The sequence below is a fragment of the Haliotis asinina genome, chromosome 1, assembly GCF_037392515.1.
Source record: "Haliotis asinina isolate JCU_RB_2024 chromosome 1, JCU_Hal_asi_v2, whole genome shotgun sequence".
Classification (NCBI taxonomy): Eukaryota; Metazoa; Mollusca; class Gastropoda; order Lepetellida; family Haliotidae; genus Haliotis; species Haliotis asinina.
The window spans coordinates 14,484,905-14,497,752 of record NC_090280.1 but is presented as its reverse complement, the minus strand read 5'-3'; the positions used below and the strand labels follow the sequence as shown (position 1 = coordinate 14,497,752).

Below are 12,848 nucleotides of genomic sequence, written 5' to 3'. Positions count from 1 at the left end.
AGTGAGTAAACTAAACCCCATAGAAATGGGACCAATGTATCTGAAGACACGGTGTATTCCCAAAGACATCAGCTCCTTCCGGAGAGACGTATTTGAAGCCTGGTCTGATGTACAAGTACAAAGTTAATGTGAAAATAATCATCTCAGCAGAGTGTACAAATGATCAGATAACAAGAGGGAGAAACCAGTAGTGTGTGACCACTACCTACATCAATTGTAAAACTGATAAAAGATGACAATACATTTCTTTCTTATAATGAATTTGTAGAAGTGTACTGGGTTAAAATAAATGCCCTTAAATGTGCAGGATTATTTATTTATCTTCTGTGAAATCATATTCAAAACAGGGTTTGTTCAAAATTGATATTCAGAAAAGTTTACCCTTTGTTCCTACGAAAGATAAGAAAGGATGTATCACTTTTTACAACTGGCTTCTTCACAAGGAAGCTATAAACCCAAAACTTCTTTATCAAAGTAAGCGTGAAAAATAACTGAACATAGATATCACACATAACCCATGGAAAATGCATAATTGTATACCATTTGGAGCATCTTATGGTGATAGGCACATATGGTTTCAATACCGTATTCTCCACAGGCTGCTGACACCAAAGAAAGATTTATACAAATACAAACTACTAGAATCACCACTTTGTACATTTTATAATGCCGAAATAGAATCGATCATTCAATCATTATATGAATGCAAACATGTCAAAAAGCTGTGTCAATATCTACTCTCATGGACTAAAAATGAAACAGACGCCCACTTGAAATAAAAAACAGACGTCACTATTCTCGAACTGAAAGAGGGAAAATAATGATGTTCTGAATTTCACTTGCATATTAACTAAAGAGTACATAACTAAAGAATACATATATTATAGAAACGTAGCAAACACTGCACCTTCTCTCTCTGGTCTGAAACCAATATTGAATTACAATTACATAAATACGACACTTTTGTTATACTTTGGTCATCTTGCCACAGTCCATTTACATAGAAAATAACTTTGTAATTTGACTTGCTAGATAATACAAATATGCTGCCTTGTTAAACGTGCAACATTTTGTATTCAGATTAAATATAAAGATCAAGATCTTGCGTTTTGGACGCAAAGAATCTTATCTGCTTAATATTAGGAAGTTCTTTGAAACAGCAACATATAAAAATGTTTAAATGATTCAGGATTATTACGAAATAAATTTATATATCAGTATCAGTGTTTAGTGTACATCCAACTCGAGCACGTAACGCGCAGTGACATACACACCAAACATTCAAACTACACCAGCTGCGTCAAAAATGAAAAATGACAAAACATGGAGCACTCAATCTTTTAATATCTTGTGCACCCTCCTCACGCACCCAAGACACAGGTGCACATTGTTCTCACCCCCCTTATCAAGTTTACAAAGAGAAACAGCGGAATCATATTCCATTCCTCTACCAGAGCTCTGTGGAGTCTTGGGAGATCCACTAATGCTGGATGCCGGGTGTCCACAAGACCGAGTTCATCCAAAGCATGTTCAGTTGGGTTTCTGTCTGGGGGTTATCTTCCAAACCTTCTACATGCCAAAACTTTTACAAAAGCTCAAGGCAGCATTATGCACTATACACTGGATCATGTATTTTGTTGTTTTAGTGTGCAGAAGTTTTGACATGTAGAAGTTATGGCAGGGCACCGCCCCTCAGCCTGCTGCCTAAACATTTCCGTATCAATCCTGGCCAAGTGAGACCTAGCGTACGTTGCCGTCTTGCAGTTGGTCATAATGGTCAGGCATAGGTTGCTGGCATGGTACTAGTATGGGGACCAGAATCTCGCCCCGATAACGTTATCCGGTAATACTACAGCTGACCACGTGGTAGAGTCCAGTAACTTACCAATCATCTCAGACTGATGTAACCCAGGGGCAATATTGTCGACTTGCATATTTCACATACCCATTGGCTTGAAATCTCTGCCACAGCCTACCAATAGCACTCTGTCTCATATTAAAGCGGACAGCAACCTGCAACTGAGTTGCAAAATGCCTGTAGCCTGACCAGTTTCAGTAACGTATGTAACACATGTCATATTTAGGATTGCACTTTCTTAGTTAAGTACAAATTCTAGAACTAATTTGGCTGAGTCCTATCAGCGATTCGTAACCGCACCCTCAGAGTCAGGCACCTGATCGCCAGCACACAAAGTCAGCCGCTTAACCCGCTCAGCCACCGCGACTTCAACAAAAATGGGAGTTGGACAACTGGTGGTCTAGACTGCGTACTTTGTGTACCCCTCTGATACGTGTGAATTGGCAGGGCTCCCACGGACGAAAGCTATGATAACACAAATGCCATGTAGAAAGTGGTCAAATGTGACATATGTCAAATTTTAGGTTATCCTTTCTTAGTAAAGTACAGATTCTAGTACTTTTTGGTTGAGTCCCATACGGGATTCGAACCTGCACTTTTTCAGCAAGTGTCAGAAAAGTCTCATTTTAATGTGCGATGGTACCTGTACAGTGAACGGCAGTGAAAAGGTATCAATGCATATGTATAGTCCTCAGCTTTCCACGGATAGAGCGACTTGCGCGTGTAAATCATTGACAAGAAGTGGCAAGCGGATTTCCATATTGACATTTTGAACAAAACAACCGTGCCATTTGCAACAGAATGTATCGGACGTTAAAGAAAGTAATAATGACATTTAAACGACCTGATGTGTTTTCCCATACTGTTAAGATGTATATATTAAGAAAAAGAATCGAATATTTTACAGCTTCTAAGAAATAGTACGTGTTACGGGTGGCTTGACACTTCATTAAAGAGGCCGAGTATATTTCATAACTTCAAACGAAAGAATTGTGTTCGTTGGCTTTGTATCATGTCGTGTCACTAACTTACTGAGTAGTACAGTGTAGTCCAAAATTTAGGAACTGTTTCGGGTTCATTTACGTTTCCAAATTACTTATGTAACCATAAACATATATCCATTTTACGTTTGACATTTTGCTCAGGCATAATCCACATGAACAGTGTATTTATCATAGTTGTTTGTAAAATGGTAATTACATTACAAGTGACAACTTTGAACATAGTGATGTATCGTATAAACTCTTGAAACAGAAACATGCCCTTCCCATTCAACTTCGGTTTCACCAAACCTTACGGAGTTGTCTTCTTTAAACTTCCGGCAGACCATGTGGTCAAGATGGCGGCTCCCAGTGCCGAGATTCAGTTTGCTCAAAAACTGGCTGCAAATGAGAAGAAAATACGCACTAAGGCCCTGAAGAAACTAAGAAAATACATCCGTTCAAAGTCTGCTGCTAAACCAGGTACACGACATCACGTGGTTATCAGCGGTTTTTATTGTACTTCTATTTCTCCCTCCTCGTAGTCGACACGTGAGAGCTTCATTTTTCGCGCACCACCAATGCATATATAACTTGGGAAAGTGATCGTTCATTGTGACTTTGTTTCAGGACTGACGGAAGAAGATGTCATCAAGCTATGGAAGGGTCTCCATTACTGCATGTGGATGCAAGACAAGCCCTTGCTACAGGTATCTAGGCTAAGGGGTGGGGATTCGTGTAGCAGGTAGGACTCACTCAGGCACATCTGCACGACTCTCCCATTAAATGAAGCTTGTGTTCAACAAATGTAATGTGACTTTCTTATTGGAAGACGAGATTTACCCAAATCTCTCTTTGAATTCAGGGTAGCTACTGACATTTGTGAAATAGAGCACTGCACATGCATTTTGATGGAATTAGGTATGAACAGGACATGTGTCCTTGAGAGGGTGTATTGACTGGGTCAGGTCATGTGGTGTTTACTGATGTTTGTGTTTACCACCAGGAGGAGCTGGCAGTCCACATCACTGGCCTTGTCTTCAGTTTCTCCAACACTGCAGCAGCCATGAAGTTCTTCAAGGTGTTTCTGGTGACAGAAGCTCGAGAGTGGAACGGCATTGACAGACAGCGGTTGGACAAGTTCATGATGGTCAGTGAAGGGGCAGTTAGCCCTTGAGTTAGAATTGTAATACTAGACAGTCGCAGCATTTTGTCTTACATAAAAGTAGTGAGTTATACTGTGATGAATGTAAAGTATGTCTTAGTGGCTTTATCTAGCAGAATTCGATGGTCATGTCTGCAGTTCCGTTCTCACCAAATGCTATTTTTTCAGATGACTCGTCAGATGCTGCATGAGATGTTTGTGCTACTGAGACAGGGTCAGTGGGCAGAGGAGATGATAGCCGAACTGGCAACTGTGTTGCGTGGGACAACACTGAACACTACGTCAGACAATGTGCCTGACAGTTTTGCTATGCACTTTGCTGATATCTATCTGTTGGAGTTGGCCAAGGTTGGAGCTCAACAGGTGTGTGTAAATGTTGAACAAAGGCTGAGATTGGATGAAAAGCTTCAAATATAAATCACTGACATGTTGGTCTAACGAGCTCTACTTAACCATGCAAAGTTACATACTTTATTTCAAGATCATGTCTTATTTTGATTCCGTGGTTGCTGTTTGAAATGGAAGATCTGATTGTTGGAGTCCTTCCTAATGATTTCCTCTGATTGGTCACTTCAGCTGGATGGTCACCAGATCCTGTCTCTTCTCACAGTGTTTGATGACTACCTCCAAACTGGCACAAGGTATATTCACTTCTCATCATGTTCATCATTCGTGTTTAATGTTCATCTGTCTACTCACCAAAACTAAACATTCACTCATGATCAACAGCGATGCAAGCTTTTAAATTGAGATAATTTGTGCATCAGATACACAGGTTTTGGCATCAGGGAAAACACTGTTAACATTCACTCACCCAACCTAAACAATCACTCACTTACTCTGAGCATCCACTTACTCAACCTAAACAATCACTCACTTACTCTGAGCATCCACTTACTCAACCTAAACAATCACTCACTCACTCTGAGCATCCACTTACTCAACCTAAACATTTATTCACTCACCATTAACATACACTCACTCTTACTTTCACTCACCATTAACATTCATCTCACATTTACATTCACTGACTGTTCACTTCATCATGCATGACTGCTTCCATGATGGAAGTGGTTAGAGCAATTGTCTGCAGAACGGAAAAACACAGGTATGATCTCCAGCCATGTGATACCATGGTGCTCGGCATCAATGGGTATGGCTCGGAGTTGGTATAAAGTGTCTGAGTAGGGTATTCATGCTTAACTGCGGCATCTCAGTGAGCAAGCACTATAAAACCAGCGTAAGTCTGGGCTTGTACAAGCAGCCACACATACACACATATGCACGTCGTCATATGAGCGAAATATTAAGTATGACATTAAACCTACTTCACCTCACTTTACATGTTACTGTTATTAGCATTCACTCACCATTAACATTCACTCACTAAGATGCAGCGCTGTAAAACACAAATGTGGGTCCCCAAAACCCCCATCCAGCATACCAGAGTGACAGATATGAATTGTTAGGCAGTAGGGTCTGAGTAAACTTAGTTTCAGTGTTACCCGTATTCGTTATACTCCTCTACTGAGGCTAACAGACCCTTGTAGGTGGTCACGTCAGGTAACCTTTAAGATTGACCTATCAGAACACATCTTACCAAACTGCGAAAGTGGACATTAGCACATACCTTTTGGATTTTTACGTTGAAAAGGTTTGTACCTGAATGATTCTGAATGCCATTTTCCGTATGATCGTTCCATGCACATGGAGAAAACTACAACACAGTCAACAGTGAGTGAACATTCGTTAGAAATAACTTTCCTGTCAAACCTTAAACAGTAGCTGTTTTCTGATTGGTTAAAAGAGTTTGACTGTCTCACCTTTGACTGGATGGTCGTAGGTTGTGGAATGGTTACCCGACGGCACCTCCTACTAGGGTTTGTTGACAGTGTAGGAGTGTAACAAATAAACTGAGACCAAGTTTACACTGTTAAGCAGTCTAAGTTTATATTGCCCATTGAGGTGAGTCAGTCACATGGACCTCATGTATATCTTGTGTCGAGCTGATCGTGAGGGTGTGTTGTTTCTAGGCCACTGGTGTTGAAAAGAATCATAGGAAGTGTGTACAACTGCGTGGCTGAGCAGACGTTGGAGAGATTGCGGAGGGAAGGAGAGAAGGAGCCACAAGATGATGGAGTGGATGTGGCAAAGGACGACTCAGACTCCGGCTATGATGAGGATTCAGAACCCAAACTCAAGGTGAGTGAAATCACTCTGAAAAGTACCTTGCCAGAGAACACAGATGTCATGGCTTTTGTACTTCTGAGATAATTGTGTAGGATTATGCAGTGACTATATCTTTGGTGAAGGTCTAGGTTATGATGGATTATTAATATCCAGTGGTGGTAAGATGCAAGTAATGTAATTGAGTGGTCAGTTCAACATTAAACATGGCATTAAACAACAAACAGTAAATAATGACAGTACATTATAAGATCCAGCATTTTCTACTTTCCTACACTATTTCAAATCCTGCTTGTAGAATGTGTAAAACTATACCAGACGTGTGATTTGGGATGAACATCACAATTATTCTTCTATTTCAGTTTGACTGTTTGTTGCTGGCAGACCATTTGTTCCAGATGGGGAGCCAGGAGCAATGTCGAGGAACAAACAGGCAGATGCTGTACAGCACAGTCAAAAGGTGAGAAAAAAATCTGTCCCACACCCTTCATTGTGATCACCCGTATGTAAGGTTTAAAAATAACACTCACTCCAAACCACGTCGCCTCACCTGACTTACTCTCCTACCTCATCTAATCTCACCTCACCTCACCTGTTTCACTTACATCACCTCACCTGAATGTTGTGCAGGTTGCAGGATGCTGCTGCCGGTGCTGTTGCGGCCGCTGATGAGACAGAGGTATACGACCCAGATGCAGATCTAGAGGATGCTGTGATGAGGTTGATGAATCTCAATACTAAAAAGAAGAAGAAGAAAAAACGTCAGAAAGGTGCCCTAGTTAGACCTTGACATATACCTCATTAACTTATTCATTTCTTTGTGGTTTTCATTTTAGCATGTTTTCATGGACAGTTTTATATATATCATTACCAAATATTATGATGACAGCGTGCTTAAGCATGTACAAGTCTGAAGCCAATGCTCTGCTACCATTGCCTGAAACCCAGGCTCTGTTACCATTCATTGTCTGATGCCAGTGCTCTGTTACCACTGTCTGAAGTCAATGCTCTGTTACCATTGTGTGAAGCCAGTGCCCTGTTACCACTGTCTGAAACTCAGACTCTGTTACCAGTGTTTGAAACCCAGGCTTTGTTACCACTGTCTGAATCCCAGACTCTGTTGCCAGTGTCTGAAACCCAGGCTCTGTTACCCGATGTGGCTGAGATATTGCTGCTGTTAGATATTAATTCACTCACTCATTCTGTGGACTCTGTTACCACCGTCTGAAACCCAGGCTCTGTTACCACTGTCTGAAACCCAGGGTCTGTTCCCAATGTCTGAACCCAGGCTTTATTACCACTGTCTGAAACCCAGGCTGTGTTCACACTGTCTGAACCCAGACTCTGTTACCTCTGTCTGAAGCCCAGACTGTGTTACGTCTGTCTGAAACCCAGGCTCTATTACTTCTGTCTGAAACCCAGGTTCTGTTACTTTTGTCTGAAATCCAGGATCTGCTACCACTGTCTAAAACCCAGGCTGTGTTCACACTGTCTGAACCCAGGCTCTGTTACCTCTGTCTGAAACCCAGGCTCTGTAATCACTGTCTGAAACCTGGGCTCAATTAATACTTAGTTACTACTGTCTGTTACTTCTTCTGTAGATGCAGTGGACGAGGAGGAAGAACAGGATGAAATGGACACACACGATGCGGTTGCGGAAGAAACAGAAGAGATCAAGAAAGGGAAGAAAAAACAAAAGCGGAAACTCCAGGAAACAGATTCTGGGAATACTGCTGCAAAGAAAGTTAAGTTAACTCCATCCAGTGAGGCTGATACAAAGATCAACACAGAGACCAGCAGTACTTTGTCAAAAACAGATTCCCCAAAGAAGAAGAAGAGGAAGAAGAAAAAGAAGAAGAAAGGGTCCACAGAAGTGACAGAACAAGGGGAAAATATGTCAATGTCCAAGGAAGGAAATCCCCAAAAAGGTGCAAGTGGGGACAAAGTGCAAGATGCCAAATGTATAAGCTCAAGTCCACCAAACAAATTAACTTCTGAAACAGTTTCCACGAAAGAAACAAGTTCAAGCAAGAAATCAAAAAAGAAGAAAAGGTTAAAGTCAACTGAAGAGAAAACTGAGGTTTCTCCTCCAAAGAAGACAAAAACAGAGTCTGAAGCAGATGAGGTCTCAGTCAAGGTGAAAGCTGAAGGTCAAGGTGAGAACAATATCAAAGGAAAAAAGAAAAAATCCAGTAAAAGTTCACTGAAAGGAGATGAAGTTAGTGTTAGCAAGGAGACAACAGATGGAAATGTAAGTGTAAGCCAAGAGACGAAAGATGAGAATGATACCTTAACCAGGGATATGAAGGATGAGCCTTTCGAAGAAGGGGAGACAGAGATATGGGTGCCCAGCAAAAAGTATCAGGCCAAGATCAAGGCTGAAGAGAAAAGGGTCAAGGACAAGAAGATTAAAACACCAAAGGGATCAACGTTTGCAAAGTTTGAAAAGCTATCAACCCCTCCTGCAGCCTTTGTGAAGAAAGCCATTGCCAAGGTGATGAAAACACCACTTAAGAAGGTGAGATATGCACAAGATATCTTAAAACTATGTATGCCATTAAGAATGGGATTTGTATACAGTCGAACCCTGTTTATCAGGACGTTTTGGTTCCATTTGAAAATCATCTGGACAGCGAGGATCAAACAAGCAAAACGTGAAAATGAAGTGAAAGCAAAAAATTTCATGTATGTATTTCAATAAATCAACAGTCAATAGTAATAACAGTGAATCATCATAACGTGTCCTGATAATACATGGAAGGCAGAACGCAGGTTACAAGTTGTCAGGTTGTCTCGGACGTAATCATGTAGCATTTGGAGCTTCAGATGGTAAGTTCGATGAAAAACGTGAATCGACGACAAAAGTTTCTATTTTGCCAATTGCATATTCTTTTTTTTTAATTTTAAATGCCCTAAAAACATATGACATTGTGTTGAGCTTATCAATAATTAATCACTCCACACCAAATGCCATCTGATTAAGAATGAAATCACACAGTCATGCAGTAGACAGTATTGAGGTGACACATACACGTGCATGTTGCACAGATCTCTCCGTCCGGATAACTGAATCATTTGTCAGTGGAAATCTGTTGGAATGGCTTGAAAATTTGCCGTGTGGGGTCCGTTAAGCGAGTACAATTAATGAGCATAAGTTTCATTTCACATAAAAATGGCCCGGAGGGCGGGGTTTCTGGATATGTGGGGTCCGAGAAAAAGGGTTTCAACTGTATATGAAAAAATGATCTTAGCACGTTGAGAACGTTGGTCACGGTGTTCGATCCGAGGTTCTCAGTCAGGACACCTTTGACCAAACATATTTACTAAGTTCTATATTCCATACTGAAATTGCTCTCACAAAGTTGTTGCTCGTATGGGCACAAACTTTATGCAGATATTGGTCGAAATTAGTCAGAACAGAATTTACAATCAAAATGAAATATCTTGACATCAGCTTTCCCAGTGTTTTGCTGCTTCGATGTAATGTAGCAAGTATTCCAAGAAACAGGTTGTCTCAGTATTCTGAATGTGTTGCAGTTCCTCTGTATGTTGTTACTGAAACAATGCCCAGAGTTGTGTTTAACTTAATTCACAGACTCACTTCATGAAGTGCACCATATTTTTCTCTTGAATAATATTTGATGTCAAGTAAACTGACATGAGGCTTGATGTTGTTCATTTGTTGTGGTTATACAGACAAATGATGCCCCAAAGGCCACGCCAGAGATGACAGCCAGTGAGAAGAAAGTCAAGTTTAACATGAAGAAGAATACCGCCCAGAGTGAGTAGATGCTATGGTTACTGTACATGTGGTGTGTGTTTATCCTTGTGTGTGTACTTGCAGTTTGTGACAGATGAAGTTATCCTTGTGTGTGTACTTGCAGTTTGTGACAGATGAGGTTATCCTTGTGTGTGTACTTGCAGTTTGTGACATATGAAGTTATGCTTGTGTGTGTGCTTGCAGTGTGTGACAGATGAGGTTATCCTTGTGTGTGTACTTGCAGTTTGTGAGTTTATCCATGAACACTGACTTCATCCTTGCATGTACTTGCAGAGTTTGAGGACAGCATGACGGTCAGCCCAGTGCCGGCCTTCAACCCCCAGATGACCCCGACACAAGGAATCCTGAAGTCTCCCGCCAGCCTCACATCAGCACAGATGTCAGGCAAGAAGAAGAAGAAAAAGTCAGTGGGCATTAATGCAGACCAGAACACTCCAGTCACTAGAAGGGCAAAACCTACTCCTGCTTCTGACAAGAAGCATCTCACACGATCGCGGGCAGCAGATTTCTTCTGAAGAGTATGACCAGGGAAAAACTAAAACATGATTAACAGCACAATGTGTTGGAATGTGTTGAGGCAGCTCCAAAGATGCTGCCAATATTGACTCATGCCGTAAAAGCCTTAGTAATGGAAAGAAACTTTCCTTTGAAGACCGATCATTCACTCAGATCGTGTACTATGGTTTCAGCATTGTTCAGATATTTTATGATACAGTGGGTGGGTAAGAGCAAGGTCACATTCTTAACATTTGGCGTGTGGGTGGGTATAGGTGGAGTGCCATTCTTCACAAGCAGGTGTGGGTAGGTGTGATGACCTTCACACACAGGTGTGCACAGATGGGATGATCTTCTCAATCAAGGGTGTGGGAGGGTATAAATGGGGTCACATTCTTCACACACAGGTGTGCGTAGGTAGAATGATGTTCACAATCAAAGGTTTTAGTGTGTATAAGTGGGGTCACATTGTTCAAAAATCTTTGCAAGGTAATATGTGTCAGAACACCTTGTATTTAAAGACTTGGCGAAGAACCAATGAAATATATGGAATTGCAGACTCTGCTCAAGTGAATCGTGTACATCCCAAGCTTGTGAACGCTATACCCATGGGCTTTCACTGAAGTGTTCAATGCCGAATACCTGTATCAAATCAGACTATCTGGCCACATCGAGCTTACTCGATACTGTTCGTGGCAGTGTAACTCACTCACTCAAAGTGGAGTGTTAAACCCTATTTACTCCCACTAATCATTGTCCCCTAAAGACTTTGGTTAGAAATGGCCATCAGTAGCCCATGCTTATTGTGAGAGGCGACTAACGGGATTGGGTGGTCACACTCGCAGAATTGGTTGGCGCATGTCATCGTATCCCAGTTGCATAGATCGATGTCCATACTGTTGAACACTGGATTGTCTGGTCCATAAAAATTATTTAGCAACTGAAGCCATATAGCTGGAATATTTCTGTGTGTGGCATTAAACAACAAACAAACCCAGTTGATACTGGTCAGAGCACATGGTGTTATTATTGTACAGTATATGATTTGTAAATAGGTTTCTTGGTGATGACAGCACTGCAGACACAGTTTACTGACCTTACATGGTGTTTTACAGTTTTCAGCCAGTGGTACCACAAATCTAGAGATACTTTTCACGTAGTGTTTGAAGAAACTTAGGTCCTGAGTTCATTAGAGATTTAGTGAATTTGATAAAAAAAATTGTCAGGATGTCTTATGTCATAAAACCGACATGGTGGTGTTACACTGAATTACGTTAGGCGTCCTGATTTCATTGGATGAACTTTGATGTTAGTAGTTTGTTTGAATCTTTTGTAGGGATGATAACATACTTGCCGTGTTATCATCGATATGGGTATCATTCGGAGAATGATGGAAAGGTAAGAAATGTGCCACCTTAGTCGTATATTTTTGATTGAATAGTGAGACTAGTAGTTTGTGTCAGTCTGTCTGTAGTTCTGGACATGACAATAACTTGTATCAATGAACAGTTTGGTCTTTCACTGTCAGTATTTCCTCATGCCCTACAACAAAGATTGGTACTCCTACAGACGTCCCAATCAATCTTCACTGAGAAGCAAGACTATTTCCCTCTAGAGAGCTATTTCCCTCTAGGTCGCTGTATCTTCAACAAATATGTTATACGTTAATATACAGCCCCCCAATGACTGATAATCTGTACGAATCCTGTGCTGGTGGCTTGTTACAGGAGTATGAACTTGGACATAAGTGATGTATTTTCCACACAAGAAGTTGAGAATGGATTTACTGTAGTAGTATGAAATACTCAGGTGTTTAATTTCTGTTGGGTGGTTTATGACAAAATGCATCCCCTGATGACATTGTTCATGCTATGTACATTGTAGATATTGAAGACTGTTCATTAAACAATGGCTTGATTTCTGCATCCTGTGTTCAAGGTTTTGGGTGTCAGAGCGACATTGCGGTGATGTTTGTGGTTCAAGCCCATGATTTGCACTACTTGTCATCCTTTGTCACCAAGAGGCATCCTTGGTGCTACAGAAAGTTGTTGCCAAGGTCACTAGGAATGCCAATATGATACCTCAGTTCTCACCGACATTTGACATTTAGTGCTTGGAATTCCATGTTGATCAGTGATACACAAAAGTCCTGTCCCCCAATCAACAGTGTCTCATAACACTGTTTGCTCACTCATGTCTATAGCCAGTTTGCAGTGAAAATGTACCAATGAATTTCACTTGCAATCCTCATAATTTTATCTTGCCAAATGAACATTTAAATCTGTGAACTGTATTTAACTTTGGATAAAATTTGTTTATGAATGACCCTTTATCTTAACTTGTGCTCTCCGAATTTCAGTCCATTCAGCTTGTAAACCCCGA

At 40.9% G+C, this 12,848-nt stretch overlaps 1 protein-coding gene across 1 annotated transcript; it reads left to right on the top strand.

The window, feature by feature from the left end:
* Positions 1 to 3,167: 3,167 nt before the first annotated feature.
* On the top strand, positions 3,168 to 12,791 carry LOC137287332 (ribosomal RNA processing protein 1 homolog A-like). Its single transcript, XM_067819584.1, has 11 exons — positions 3,168 to 3,321; positions 3,469 to 3,548; positions 3,845 to 3,988; positions 4,172 to 4,366; positions 4,580 to 4,644; positions 6,037 to 6,205; positions 6,553 to 6,650; positions 6,821 to 6,960; positions 7,792 to 8,708; positions 9,887 to 9,971; positions 10,245 to 12,791. Exons 1-11 carry the CDS (start codon positions 3,198 to 3,200, stop codon positions 10,484 to 10,486), a joined length of 2,259 nt encoding a protein of 752 aa, XP_067675685.1. The 5' UTR covers positions 3,168 to 3,197; the 3' UTR covers positions 10,487 to 12,791.
* The last annotated feature ends 57 nt before the right edge of the window (positions 12,792 to 12,848 follow it).